Below are 14,487 nucleotides of genomic sequence, written 5' to 3'. Positions count from 1 at the left end.
AAAAAAGCCATATTACTAAAATTTTGGAATTCACTGATATATTTCTCCTTTCGGTTCTGAATTTATCTGAATTTTTTGCTGATACTTCTATTTCTAGCTTTCTATTTTTTTTTCTCAAGCAGTCAGACCCAAGCCTAGGTATCTAAGTAATTTTTCCCTTTAGATTGGATTAAAAAGAATCTTTTTACTTTCCAGAAAATTCCTTTGCTTGGTGCTTTGGGCAAACAGTATAGTTAAATAAATAGAATAAAATTAAGAAAATATTGTAGGCAGGTTTTAATTGAAATAATCCTTATTATTATTATAGTTACACCTCCATACAGTTACCTACTGAGATGTTTCTTTTTAAATTTATTTAAACTGGAGGAAAAGGATGGCTGGTTATTTAAGTATATTCACTGAACAACTCTGCTTATTATATGCATGTTATTTTATTATTGGTTTTTTTGGCCACACTGCACAGCATGTGGGATCTTAGTTCTCTGCGAGTGCTCAGTTGCTCAATCATGTCTGACTCTTTGCAACCCCATAAACTATAGCCCACAGGCTCCTCTCTCCCTGGGATTTTCGTGGCAGGAAAACCAGAGTGGGTTGCTGTTTCATCCTCCAGGGGATCTTCTGACCCAGAGATTGAACTCAAGTCTCCTATGTTGCCTGCATTGCAGGCAGATTCTTTACCACTGAGCCACCAGGGAAACCCTTAGTTGCCTGACCAGGGATCAAACCTGTGCCCCCTACAGTGGAAGCTCAGAGTCCCAACCACTGGATCGCCTGGGAAGTCCCTAAATGTGTGTTACTTTGTTAGTATGTTCAAAAGCCTTTGTTCTTGGGTAATGTAGATGTGCTTTTTTTTTTTTTTAATGAGTTTGAGGCTTATTGAGATGCTTATGTATATTATTGCTTTTTCTTTGAATGCTTCTTCCATGATATGTTAAAGTACCTAGAGTTCCTTTGCCATAATTAAAGAGTTTGCCTGTCTTATTTCTGTGTAGGAGTCAAGAAGAAAGCAGGTTATATCACTCCAGTACCTGGGGGTGTTGGTCCCATGACAGTGGCAATGCTGATGAAGAATACCATTATTGCTGCAAAAAAAGTGCTGAGGCTCGAAGAACGGGAAGTACTGAAGTCTAAAGAACTTGGAGTAGCAAGTAATTAACTATTGTGTCTTCTGTGTCATGAACAGCACTCCAAGCCAGTTCAAGAGGAAAGCCAGGTCAATAGAAATGCAATATTTTTTCTTTACTCTACTTACGTGGCTTTAAACAATGCTTTGTATTTATTGTAAGCTTAAATGAGTGGGTGTTTGCACACATAGCTCTGCAGTAACCTACCAGGGAGCATGCCGCTATCGTGCTGGGTCATGCGATCCAACCAAGAGGAGCATTAACCTAGAGATTAACAGGGAGGACCCTGTCACACTGCGAATGGCTGCTTAACTTTGTCAGGCCACTTCAGTTAAAATTTGTCTTCTTTAGAAAGGCAGCTATGCTCACCATTATACCACCAATGCTGCCCAAACTTGTCTTTTCTATGATTACATTTCCCAAGTGCCATTCCAATAATGAGTTGATACTCACTTTAGGTTCCAAACCTTTTGAGTTCAGCTGGTCAAACCAAAGGAAAAATGTTGCTAGAGAAAATTAGGGAAAAGTTAAAAAAGAAAGAAATGATGGTAATTGAGTAGAAAAAAATGTACCCTAATTTATATATGTACTGATGATAAACAGAAGGAAAACTGCATGTTAATAGTCTCCTAAGCTACCATTTTGTGACTCAGTCATTGGGAAAATGTTTGGGGTTTTCCCATTTGCTATTAGCCCTTGTTTTATGTTCATTACCGCTTGGGGTCTCCCCATTTTACTTTTCTAGGATTGAAAGGCTTATTTGATAAATTATTCATGTGTGTTGTCATATTTGACTTTTCCTATATCCTCAAACTTCATTGTCAAATTTTTATACTGTTGGAGGCATCTGTATGGTTTCTTTAGTGTGTCTTGAAACCTATTTTTGGAAAACATAACTTGGGCTTGATAATCATTAGGGCAGCTATATATAAGTATGCAACTTACTTTGCCACCAAAGAACTGTCAACAGCTGCCGGCTTTTCTCTGCTGCACCTGTTGGCTTTCCTTGATTGATTTTTGAGAGCGAGAGTTAATACTGAATTTAATCAGACTTTATTAAGGGACTTTTTTGCATCATTTTGATTTTTTAAATAAAACACTTCTGACTGATATGGAATGAGTTTCTGAAATACTTCATCTTTCTGCTACTATCTTCTTGTGACTGAATTTTCCTCATTGGATGTAATCAGTTTAAATATTCCTATATTTGGTAACATCCAATCCTATGCCTTTAACAAATTGTTTTAAAGAGCTGTGGAGAAACTAGCCTAGTTCTTTTAATCGTACATCCCAAGCCAGAAGTTTCATCTGTAAGATTCATTTCAGTGGTTAGTCTTGTTCTGAGTATTTTAAACCACATGTTCAATTTACACAGGACTTCTTGATGTGTTTTGCCAAATATCTCCCTCCTCCACATTATATATATAAATTTTTTTCCTGTGTGTGTGTGTTTAAAACATTAGTTTGATTGCACAGATCGGAAGGTATTTGCTGTGTCCTATTTGCGGCTTGGGTAGGTCCCGTGTGTTCTGCTCGAGGGCTGGGTATTTGGCTTTCATAAAGGCAGGAGCAGCTCCTGCTCCAGGCAGCTTGAGGCAGAGAGAGGAAGGAGAACAGTGCAGAGCCGCCCTTCTCCCCTGCTTGTTCCTTTGCTGCCTGATGCTTTTGATAGTTTTCTGGAGATGAAGAGGGGTGATAGTTCTAAAGGTGTTTTTGTAAGTGAGGTATAGTTCCTGTCTGTACGTCATACCTACTGACTCTCCTAAATTATTAAACGTGGAGCAAGATGAGCAGATGGAATTAAGTTTTATTGAGCTGTAGTTACAAGTGGAAAAAAGTATAACCTGTATGAAGAAGTAACAATATGTCAACCTGTTAAAAGCTATTAAAATTAAAATGTTCCTGTGTATGTGTACAAAATGCAAATAACATACAAGGTAAAAATTACAGTGATCAATTTACAACAAAAAAAATCAACATTTTAGCTTTCCAGCTTGTTTGATTAATCAAGCACATTTACTCCTGAATCCATACCATTTCTACAACACAGTTTGGACAAAGTGCTATTGGAAATCAGCCAGGTTTTAAAACTGCAATGTTCAGAGCAGATTGTTAGCGCTCCCAGAATTGGTGTAGATGAAGACAAAGAATTTATACTTAAACTCAGGCAATGGTTCTGGATTAGTGAGCAGCTAAGCAATTCCACTGCTGTCAGTAGAAGTGGTGGAGGTTTAGAGCTTTACCTCATGGCAGTATCCTTAGAAGGGACTTCTGATATTTAATTTCATAAACACTGAGAGCTTTCTATGGACCAGGCACTATACTGGCTCTGGGGATCAGAGGCAATTAGCTATCCTCATACTCAAGTTGGTTAATGAATCTAGTGTCATTTGTACCTTTAAAAAATAGAAAGGAATAAAGAAAAAGCACCTGCATTTGTCATCTTGAGTAAGTCTGGTAACTGTAACTAAAGTAATTCACTCAAGATTCAAATCCATAGTTGTTTTGGAGAAGGTAAATGTCAGATGCACTGGGGCTATCAGGCACACAGAGGTGGTAAATAAACATGGTTGGTGTTTGCTAAATGTGAATTGAAGATAAAAAGACTGACCTTAAGCATGGTTTGTGATTAATGGGTTTTAATCTACCCAGTTTGTTTCCAATTATTCCTTTAAAGTACTAGTCTGACTAGTATTACAGAGTTATAATCTTCCAAAATTTCACATTAGCCTTGCCTAACACGTAGTGTTCATGTGAATGCTAGTTGGACTTTGGGAATCAGGCCATTGAAAACTTGCAGGAAAGAGCTACCCAAATGCATCAAGAAATGTGATTCTGTGCTTGAAAAACCAGTGATTCTAATTTAAAGGATCGTTTGGTTGATTTGCCATGTGACTTGAGATTTCACTTAATTGTTTTTAAAACATCCACTCGAATGTGTTGCTTCTTTCACAGCCAGACTTTCAGAACTAGCTGTCACCCTGGGAAAGCCCCAGTCATACTTCTGTGCTGGAACAAGGCCCAGAATGCAGATGGTTCAAACTCTTCATAGAAAACTGAATGGGATGGAGAGATAAGAGGACCTTTTTAGCATTTCTTAGTATGCAAAACAAAATTTCCAACCTTGGTCTATTGAAGTACAAGTATTTTAACAGTTCTTTTAAGACCATCTAGATAATTTAAAATCTAAGCATTAAAAAAATCGTAACTGATATTTGTTTTAAATAAAAACTGACTAGTGCCCCTTTATCTTATCTACAGTTTTGAGAGGCAAGCATTTTTTTTTTTTCATTTCAAAAGAAATGTTATCATTTCTATGCTGGATTGCATTTTAAAATAAGGTGTACCAGTAAGCTTTAGTTATTTTCATAACTACAAAGGGAAGAAAAGGGTTTTGCACAACAGCGCTCCAGTTTTCATCGAACAAGCAGAATGACTCTCTCTGCTTGGTAAATACAGGAACAGGCTTCGAAAAGTGAAGGGTTTTGGCCCAGACTCTTACGGTGAGGACTAAACCGGGCCCTCACTCTGTGCCCTGTCTCGGGGAAGCTCTTCCTCCTAGAGGGTGGTCTCGCCATCAGCTTCTCTCCCGTATCTGTCCATGTCTGTGAAGTCACACTCGGGCTCCATCTCTATCTTCACCTGTGGCACCATGAAGACGGGGCTCTGGGAGTAGTTGAAGGCAGGTGAGGCAGGACAGGAGATTTTGAAGTGCAGGGTGATGCTGAATGAAAAAGAGAGGAGGGAAGAATGATTTTTCTAGGATATGATGTTTTTAAATGCTATCTCCCAGGACAGGGTTCTAGGGCAAACAGTTCTGTCTTTGCTGTTGATCTCTTAACACATCATAGGAACTAGCAGAATCCTATCTGCTTGGCCTTCAGCTGTCACAGTTACTGCTCTAGCCCTACTTCAACCTATTTTCCTCATTGTTGCCAAAGTGAACTTCTGGATCGTGAACCTGACTGGTCCCCCATTGTTCAAAGGAGAGAATCCATGCCCCTTAGCCTGGCGAGACAAGAACCCTCTCTGCTCGGACTCCTGCTTGCAGTTTGCCCCGTTCTTTGCCCCGTGTCTCTAGTATTTCAGGCCTCTTCTCAGTACCTCTATGTAGTGCCTTTTCTCTCTCTTTTCCTTTTCTGTGTATATCCGGTAGACTCCTATTTATTGTTCCCAGATTCTCTGGGTAAGGCTGATCCCTCCCTTAGATTCCTGTCCTTTTTCTTACGCGTGCTCTGCTGTTCTTGGCCCCGGGTAGTGTATATCTTTGTTCATATGTCTGTCTTTCTCTATTCCCAGGGATTAAGCAATGCCTGGTAGATCATGGATGCTAATCTGCTAAACTAGATCATGTTGCTGAGTTTCTTTTCTTCACTGAAGTGGAATCCTGCTATTTAGTCATCTTTGCTTCCATCTACTTTCATAGATTCAGTAAAATACCAGTGTCGTTGAGGTGCCATTACCATTTATGAAATTTTCTGCATTTTTGACCTTGTCCTACGCTTCGTGTCCTTTAACAGGGTTTTGGAGATGTTCTATCCTGATCCAAATTCTCTCTCCATTAACTGAAATTGGAGCAGTTGGAGATTCAATTTTGTATACGCTACTTTAAAATGAAAATAAATCAAGATAGACAGAGTGCTTTTCTCCTAACACATTTATTTATAAAGATCAGTGCATGAAGGTCACAGGAGCCCTGACTCAGGAAGTGGGATGGCATGGCAGGCAGGTGTGTGGTTTGGACTTGACACTCCTGGGTTACGCCGGCCTCGGGCCTAACGCTTGTACTGGTGATAGATCTCGTCCGGGCAATGTGATAACAGCTTTGACTTATAGCTCAGAAGATCCCTTGGGTGATCTACACCCTCTGTACATGTGTCCTACAGTCTTCTGGGTGAGTGCCATCTATATCTGGAGTCAGCTGCTGCTCATCTTGGGACAGCCCGTGCTTTTCCCGTTAGATCTAGCGCTGGACTCCTGTCCAGTTTAGGGTACACTGTAGGAGCAGGACTGCCCTCGCCGTCTTCCATAGTGATGACTGAGGCAGACTCTACTGACTCTGAATTCCTCTTTTCCGTTTTTGGTCCCCTTCCTTGTTTTCGGTCATCAAGTAGCCCCACCTTTTTTGAGGGTGACTTCTCATTAAAAACAGCAAGGAGTCACACTGTTGGCATGGGAGTTGCTGGAAACTGGGCCTTGAATTCTTTCTTGACTATTTTTATCTCCTCTTGATCATTGATATTTAGTTTTCCTTGATACCTTTTCTCACCTTTGCTAATTAACCGTGCTGTTATTTTATCCCACAGAGTATTAAAGTGCTTGGTGTTTGATCCTTAAAGTTCATTTATCCTGGCTTTCAATAATATATACTTAAATCATGCCTAGTTTCTATTGTCTTTTTTCAATATTTACTTTGAATTTTCATTCTACTTAATATTTTACAATAACTTCCTTTATTAAAGTTGAATACCCTTGTGTGTTGTCATCACGTGATGTCAGTAAGAGGACAGATTTGTTATCTGATATTTAAGCAGGTCTGTGCCTTTGTGTCCTGTGGTGGAGCAGCAAAGGCCTTTTACTGAGACACTGGCTTGAGAAATCATAGTCGTTCAAGCCATTGCTTATTCTCTCTCTCTCTTTTTTTTTTTTTTTGCTATTAACACTATTATTCTCTTATCTAACACCCAAAGAGTCTGTCTCATGGCTGTTACCTTCGGTCAAGTTCTGAGTCACTGAAGGAAGAATCAGAGTGAGTAACTCCAACTGGAAGATCCTTGTCCTGGCAGGAAAATTAAAGTGTCAGATGTGGAGCAGGTTTGAGAACTATTCTGGAGAATACTCTCTTTCTCCAGGGCTTCCCTCACCCATTTCTTCTCCTTTCTATTCTCCAACCCCATGGCCAGTGCTACACAGGGGCCTCAGAGATGGGTGTCTTCTGCTTCAGTTATTCCTTCACCTAGAGGCAGGTGGGAGGCATGACAAGGGCCAGGGGAAAATAAGGAAGGGTGATGGAAGTATACACAGAGGAAAGAAGGAGAATGGGAAATTCAAAAGGAAGAAGTACTTCTGTGGGAGAGTATAATGGGAAGCCTCTTTGTTGGAAGGCCCTTGTGGGGGCTGGCAGGATCCCTAAAGTGGGTCTTTGGGGAAAGTGGCAAGCCTTTAGGAGCACCAGGGTCAGGACTCATGTTGGGATCTTTCAGACTACGCCCAGGATAGACTATGTTGTCTTGATGACAGGACTGTCCACCAATAGGAAGCTGAGGCTGGGAGTGGGTAAAGACAGCAATAAAATCCCCCAGGCTCTTCATAAGCCACATCTGATCCTTCCTGGGCTGGTTCCCTTTCAACATGTGGAAGGTGCTCGTGACTCATTCAGAATCTCAGGGACCGAGCCCTGGGACCATGACTAATTTATACTGCTAGTGTCGTGCTGTTTCCTCTCCCAAAGGGAACAGCTCAGCTGGGATTTGAGCTCTCCATCATGTCAACAATCACGGGCAAACATGCGAGGCTCAACAGGTCGTGTTTGGATTAGTGCAGTCTGAACCAATGCAAGAGGGGGCAGGCTGGTGCCATGGACAGCTGGGGGCACTAGGGGCTCTGGGGTAAGGAAGGAAAGAGGGGCTTTGCCCACACTAAAGTGAAGATTGATCACTGAAATCCATAGTCTGATGCGGGGCTTCCATATGGCTGGAGTCCCAATTCTTTTTTTTTTTTTAGTCCCAACTCTTATAGCCCACTTCTCTTTGAATTCTGCCTAGCACAGGAGTCCTAAGACCAATAAATCTGAGTTAAAAATGAAAATTCCTTGAGGAAGAAGTGGAGGATTAGTAGTAAGTAGGAAGGGAGAGACACTATGTGTTTTACTTACTGTTAATGCAGTGGATACCGTTTTGGGGATCTGATTGGACACTTTCCATGGGAATCTTTATAACTGAGGGAGGAGGGAACTGGGGCTGGAGAGAAACAGTGGGAAGAGCTGATAAACACCACCAATACAACAGTGTTGGCTTTCTTGCCAGGATGGAAAATACGTGCATCCACAGTGTGCACATCACCATCCTCTTCACATCCATACAGATGGCGGGTACTGCAAATACCCTGGGGCCCACTGAGGACACTGGAAAGGACACTATTCTTGCAGGAATGTTACTCATTAGAACTATTTCACCTGTCATGATATCAGTCATCTGGGAGTGAACCTCACACCAACTGTGAAGATGTGTGTAAAATGAATTTATGTAAATTGGATCCCATTTTTCCTTTGAATATATAATCCAGAGATGCTTTTTCCCATCCCTGAAATAGTTCCTGGCATGTGGTAGGCACTCAAATATTTATTGAATGAATCAATGAAAGAATAGTTGTCTTTAAAAGGCACTTAGACTCTTGGTTTCTTTGTTTGCAGAACCTAACTTTCAAATCATCTAACTCATTCACACAGGGGAGTTCCCTGGTGGCCTAATGGTTAGGATTCTGGGCTTTCACTGCTGTGACCCGGGTTCAGTTCCCTGCTTGGGGAGCTGAGACCCTGTAAACCGTGCAGTGCAGCCCTTTGGGGGGGGGGGGGAAATCAATGAAAAACATGTGGACAGGGATTATGGGCCTCTTACCTTCCTGGAAGAGGACAGTAATTAAGGACCAGGGGAGTTTGGGCCTATCACTATCCTCAGAAGATGGTTTAATCATCACCAGTCAGTCAGCAAGGGCTTTGCCTATGAGCAACTTTGATCTGCAAAAGGCAAGATTGCTAGACTAGTTCATGGTGGAGGCAGGGATATGGGTTTGGGTCAGACTGGGAGAATGGGAGCCAGACATGGTATTAGGAATGGCATGGGCAGCTTAGTACATTGGAAATGATCAAAGTGGGGAATGGTTTTCTTAATTCCCTCCTAGACATGCCCATCTTGGGTGAGTCACTTCCCTTTTGGAGACAGTTTCATCATTTGTAATGAACACTTGAAGTAGACAATCTTATCCCCAAATATTTTGAGATTTACTATAAATTCAGGACTGGCTTCTTGTCTCAGATGGGGAGGAACGTGGGAGAAGAGAGGGGCTGATGGGGCAACTGAGAGGTCCCAGTCATCTGGGGAATAGGTCATTCTATCAGTGAGGACCTGTGCCTCTTCCCCCACCTCCCTCCCCAGGACCCTAGGGACAGCCCCAAGCAAGACTTGGCCCCAGTCTTCCCACTTGCCCAGGAATCCAGTCTACTAATGAGTCCCCATCAGAACCCTCCGCCCAGGCCTGCCCTGTCCTTCGGAGGTCAGTCGTCATAACCTTGATGATGGAGCTGAGGCTTCTGCCCTGTCCCCTCTGGGGCCTGTACTGCTGTTACAATGAGCCCCGGGGCCCACAGGGATTGGAGACAGTAGGCCTGGCCAACCTTTTCCCTGGGTGAGGGGGCTCATACATTCTGGCCTACGCTAACGGTATTCACATAAACAGACGTGATCTCAGCACACCAGACCAAGGCTGGGCCCGGGCAGTCCCCCTGGCTACCTGAGAAGCCACCCCTCCCTGGCCGTGGCAGAGGTGGAGGGAGGGCCTCGATCCCTCCCATCAGCCGAGGCCTCCCATCCTCCCCACCTCCTCGTCACTGTCCTCATGGGCCCCTTTCCTTCTCTTCTTCTTATCCGCCTCCTTTTTCTCCTTCTCTGGGAGGATGTTGTCAATCCAGGCCAGGTCATGCTGGGAAAAGACGAGGTCCAGAAGCCTTCGAACAATGATGAGACCCAGGATCTGTGGTGAGAGTTCAGAGGAAACCATGGGTTCAAGGGCCCAAACTCCGGCATTTTTTTTTTTTTTTTCTCCCTCAGTCAGCTATGTTCAGGGACTCTTGCTGGTATCTTTGGAACCTTCTCAAAACTTTCCCTAAACAATGGTTCCCCTCCCACCCACCTTGGTTCCTCTCATCTGGCCTTTCCTCAGTTGAGGGACAGAGCCTGTGACAGCTGAGGTGGGAAGCCAGGTGGGGACCATGGCTGGAGAACTAGTTATTCTATAAATTAGTGGTTTTCAAACTTGAACTTGCATCGCATCACTTGGCGGACAGTTAACACACAGATTTGCATCTCTAACAAGATGATGCATCTCCTGGCAGAGATGTTGATGCTGCAGATTCAGGAATTAGATTTTGAGATCAACTGTGCCTATGTCTCCATTTCTATCTGCCAATCTCTCTGCTAACAGAAGCTGGATGCTGCCATATTTAAAGGAAAGTCCAGAAAGTTTTGCTTTTTTTTTTCAGGATAAACAAATTAAAGGCAAAACATGCGTTCTTTGGAGAAGATTAAACACTGACCTTTTAATAAATGCAGTGGGTCCAAGTAGCTACTTTTGAATATTGTCCTTTCACCCCTAAGAACTGGCCACTAAACGAGATCAGGGAGACAACCATCCAGCCAGATTTAACACTGGGTCCTGTGTCTTGGGAGCAAGCAGAGCTGGGGAGTTGGACAGACCTGGTTTTCAAAATTCCTGGCTCTGAAAACAGATCATGTTGCTAGGGGCAAAGGTGGGAAGAAGGGCTGTCTTTGCAGGGACAACACAGAATTTTAGAGGTGACAGGGCTGTTCTGTGTCATGACTGTGGTGGTGGAATCACTACTCTGTGATTTATCAAAACTCAAAGAATGGCAGAGTGAATTTTATTGCATGTAAATTAAAAAACATCAATTTGGGGGAAGATATGAATGTTGGCTCTAGCCCTTCCTGGTTGCATGACCTGAGTCACTCACAGCCTCAGGGTTCCAGTCTGTAAAATGGGGTTACTAGTAGTTCTTTAGGGCCAGTCACAACTAAATGAAACAGCACTCAGTTCCTGCCCTTCATCACCCCTGAACTCCCCAATGTTGGAGAGGATCCATTTCACATTCCCTGGAGTGGTGGTTTTCAACCTTGGATGCAGATTTATGCTTACCTGTAAACTTATTACAAACACCAATGCCTGGGTTTTTCTAAGATTCTGTCTTAATCGATCAATGGGTGAGGCCCACATGTACTTTTATAAAACTCCCAAGTGACTCTTATGAGCAGCCAGGGTCAAGAAGCACTGACTCAGAGCCCTCCCAGGATATTTCCCATCTACTCTGTGTCCTCAATTTGGCCCCTAATCCAGCCCTGCAGGCTTTGGGGCCCACCTAGGGCTTCCCCAAAGCATTAGCCCACAGTAACCCCCTCCATTTCCCAGGCCCCAGCAGGGGCAGAGCCCAGTGCTCCCCATGGGGACAGATGCAACATGTTGTGGGCTTTTCTTCTTTTCACTTTTAATTTTGGAATAATTTAAAACTTACCCACAATTTCAAGAATAGCCAAAGAATGCTCACGTACTTTCCCCAGCCTCTCCAAACAATGACATGTTAATGACATTAAACTTGGAAGTTCTAAATATCTGATTTCTAGCTCTCCCTATCCCATTCCCCCATTCATTTTTTCAAATTCAGTTATATTGAAAGGTAGACTTATACTTAGCATAGATCCACTTCTGCACTTGGTTTGAATTTTGGCAGCGGGGCACTCAGTCTCCTTGTTGAATTTGCCCAGCTCCGTCACGCCACAGAGAAGGGGAGTTTGGTGACTTTTGCATTCTCACTGAGCCGCCCTGCCCTGAGCTGGGTGGAGGCAGGCGTGTGGATTGTCACTGCAGTGTCCACCCACCACACACAACTTCTGCCCCCCTAAGCCTCTCCATTCCACCACCAACCCCCCAGCTCCATCTGGCCTGGAGTCACAACCTGAATCTTGATCTGTGCCTGCCTTTGTGACCCCAAGAGAGTCAGGCCATTGTGGAGGAGACTAGGGTGGGTCTCCCCATGGACACCTTCCCTGGCTGAACCTGCAGAGCAAGAAGGGAGAAGCCTGTGCCCATCTTACCATGACTGGGAAGATGATGGCGGCCATTGTGGACTTGAGGATCCAGAGCACAGCCAAGCAGAGTATCTGCACCAGGGTGAAGAGGTGGATCCGGCGCAGGGGCACGTGCCGCAGGAAGGCATGGTCTGGCTGGTGCTTGGCCGGCATCAGGAAGAGTTTGCAGCGATCCCAGAACTGGTGAGGACAGTGTGAGTCTCAGCCAAGCCATGGGGACCCTGCTCACCCTGCTGGGGGCTTGGGTCTGGTAGAATGGGTGCCGTAGCAGGGTCTCATTGAGGGGAGCCCCTGGTCAGGTCTTGAGGATGCAAAGGAGTGGGGACGGAGGTCTAGGAGGAGGTATAGTGAAAGTTTATCCGGGGGGGTGTGGTTTGCTGAGCTCTTGGGGAGGGGTACAGCCCTGGTGCTGGCCCCAGGAAACACTGTCCACTTTCAAGGAAAATGTGACCTAAAAGCAACACAAGCTATCCAAGACATCTGGTATGTCATGGTAAATAACAAAATGTTTTCTTCTGTGCAGCTTGCCTTAGAGAAGAGAGAGGGGTAGTGAAATGCTCATAGGAGTCGGCGTGTCTGGGTTTTGAGTTCTGAACCTCAGAATCTTCATCTGTAAACTGAGGGCCTAAGGGTCTTTACCTGGATGCCGTTCAGGGAGGCCACACCCATGTAGAGGAAGACTCCATAGAGCACCGGCAAAGGGATGTACTGAAACGAGAGTGGGAGGCAGAGCTCTGGACTAGGCCGCACCCACAGCAGGCTGCTGGCCCTTCTGCTCAGGATGGCAGTGTCTGCCAAGTCCCGGAGGCAGCCTGGTCAGCCTCGGCTTTCCCCAAGCGTTCAAGGAGCTGGAGTTTGGGAGGAAAGAAGCGTCTCTGAGCACATCTGGAGCCAGAGTGTGCGTGGGGGAGGAGATGGTCCCTGGGGCCCTGCTGCCCTTCTCTAGCCCAGGGAACAGCTGCTCGCCCAGCCTCCCCCTCCCCCCATCTTTATGCCCCACGGAAGTGTGTAGTCCGGCTGAAGATTAACCTTCTGGAACATGGCAAATCTCTACAGACTGTTCGTTCCTGCCAGCCCTTCCCACCTCCAGCCCCAGCTAAGGGCCCCCCTAAACTGCACTTCTTGGCTTGCAGGGGGCTGGCAACCCTTGATGAGCTTGCCTACTAGTGGGGACTACCTGCTGAGGAACAAGACTCATGCAACATATACAATCAGGTAAAGAAGCAGAACAGAGTGTGTGAAGTCACCGCACTGGGCAACCGCCAGCTGCTGATGGTTTCGTGGGGAGCTGTCCTTCCCATCATGCTCTCGGGTCGTTCACTTTTTCAGACATGGGATCACATCACTCCTGCTGGTCTACAGCGGTCACTGTGACTCTTCAGAAGACTTCTGAGGTTCGTCTCCACTGTCTCAGCTGTGTCTTTCTTTCTTTTCTCCCTCCCTTTCCTGCACAAGGCCACTCCGCTCCCTCCCAGGGCTACTGTGCTGAACACTTGCAAGAACAGAAAGTACTGTATCCAACTTTCAGAAGTCCATTTAAGAATGCTGGCCAATCCAAACAAATCAACAACCTCTCATTTAAAATAAGTTAGGGTGTGCTCATTTTTTAAACACAAAGCATGATTTGGACCCACATGCTATCAACGTTACTCTACGACATTTGAACTTAAAGGAAACATGGGTCCATGACATCATTCCATTTGTATATGATTTATGAGGTTTTTGCCTTATTATTAAATAAGGTAAAAATTTCAACTCATCAACAGACAATTGGTTTAATAAATGTGGTATGTATATTTCTATATATCTACAGATATGTATACATCATACATACATACAATAGAACACTATCCTATTACACAGCCATAAAAAATGAAATATTGCCATTTGCACAACATGGATGAACCTAGAGAATATTATACTAAGTCAGACAGAGAAATATTGTATGACATCATTTATACGTGGAATCTAAAAAATAATACAAAGGGATCTTTGTATAAAACAGAAATAGGCTCACAGACAAAGAAAAGAAACTTACAGTTACCAGAGGGGAAAGGGAGGAATAAATTAAGAGTATGGGATTAACAGATACCCACTACTGTATATACAACAGATAAACAACAAGGATCTACAGTACAACACAGGGAACAATATTCAATATTTTGTAATAACTGATAATGGAAAATAGTCTGAAAAAAATCTGGCCTAATCAGCCTCAAAGTCGGGGAGGAATTAAGACAGAGATGAAATCTTAGATAAAAGATTAAGCTGTAATCTGTAACAACACAAATCTTTTAAAATTTATTTATTTTTGGCTGCTCTGGGTCTTAGCTGCTGCGTGTGGTTGAGGACAGTGGGGGCTGCTCTCTGGTTGCAGTCTGCAGGCTTCTCACTGCAGTGGCTTCTCTTATTGTAAAGCACACGGTCAGTAGTTGTGGCACATGGGCTTGGTGGCCCTGCTGCTTGTGGAATCTTCCTGGGACCGGAGA

The 14,487-nt window shown here is 44.0% G+C and overlaps 2 protein-coding genes across 3 annotated transcripts in view; one reads left to right on the top strand and one right to left on the bottom strand.

Moving 5' to 3' along the window:
* MTHFD2 (methylenetetrahydrofolate dehydrogenase (NADP+ dependent) 2, methenyltetrahydrofolate cyclohydrolase) overlaps positions 1 to 3,033 on the top strand; it is a 31,584-nt gene extending 28,551 nt beyond the window's left edge. Inside the window, exon 8 of the mRNA XM_043468138.1 lies at positions 993 to 3,033. Coding sequence (XP_043324073.1) covers positions 993 to 1,156 — 164 coding nt within the window. The 3' untranslated portion in view covers positions 1,157 to 3,033. The remainder of the gene's footprint in view (positions 1 to 992) is intronic.
* A 1,679-nt stretch (positions 3,034 to 4,712) lies between these two features.
* SLC4A5 (solute carrier family 4 member 5) overlaps positions 4,713 to 14,487 on the bottom strand; it is a 126,290-nt gene continuing 116,515 nt past the window's right edge. The window contains exons 22-27 of one of the 2 annotated variants that reach the window (XM_043468135.1): positions 12,638 to 12,706; positions 12,005 to 12,178; positions 9,720 to 9,872; positions 7,999 to 8,083; positions 6,836 to 6,903; positions 4,713 to 4,848 (exon numbers count right to left, since the gene is read on the bottom strand). In XM_043468135.1, the coding sequence (XP_043324070.1) occupies positions 6,869 to 6,903; positions 7,999 to 8,083; positions 9,720 to 9,872; positions 12,005 to 12,178; positions 12,638 to 12,706 (516 nt within the window). In that variant the 3' untranslated portion in view covers positions 4,713 to 4,848; positions 6,836 to 6,868. The remainder of the gene's footprint in view (positions 4,849 to 6,835; positions 6,904 to 7,998; positions 8,084 to 9,719; positions 9,873 to 12,004; positions 12,179 to 12,637; positions 12,707 to 14,487) is intronic. The other variant, XM_043468136.1, reaches the window with a different exon arrangement.

Source organism: Cervus canadensis, chromosome 5, assembly GCF_019320065.1.
Source record: "Cervus canadensis isolate Bull #8, Minnesota chromosome 5, ASM1932006v1, whole genome shotgun sequence".
NCBI classification, from domain to species: Eukaryota; Metazoa; Chordata; class Mammalia; order Artiodactyla; family Cervidae; genus Cervus; species Cervus canadensis.
The sequence above is the reverse complement of the archived record's forward strand: the minus strand, read 5'-3'. Positions and strand labels throughout refer to the sequence as shown.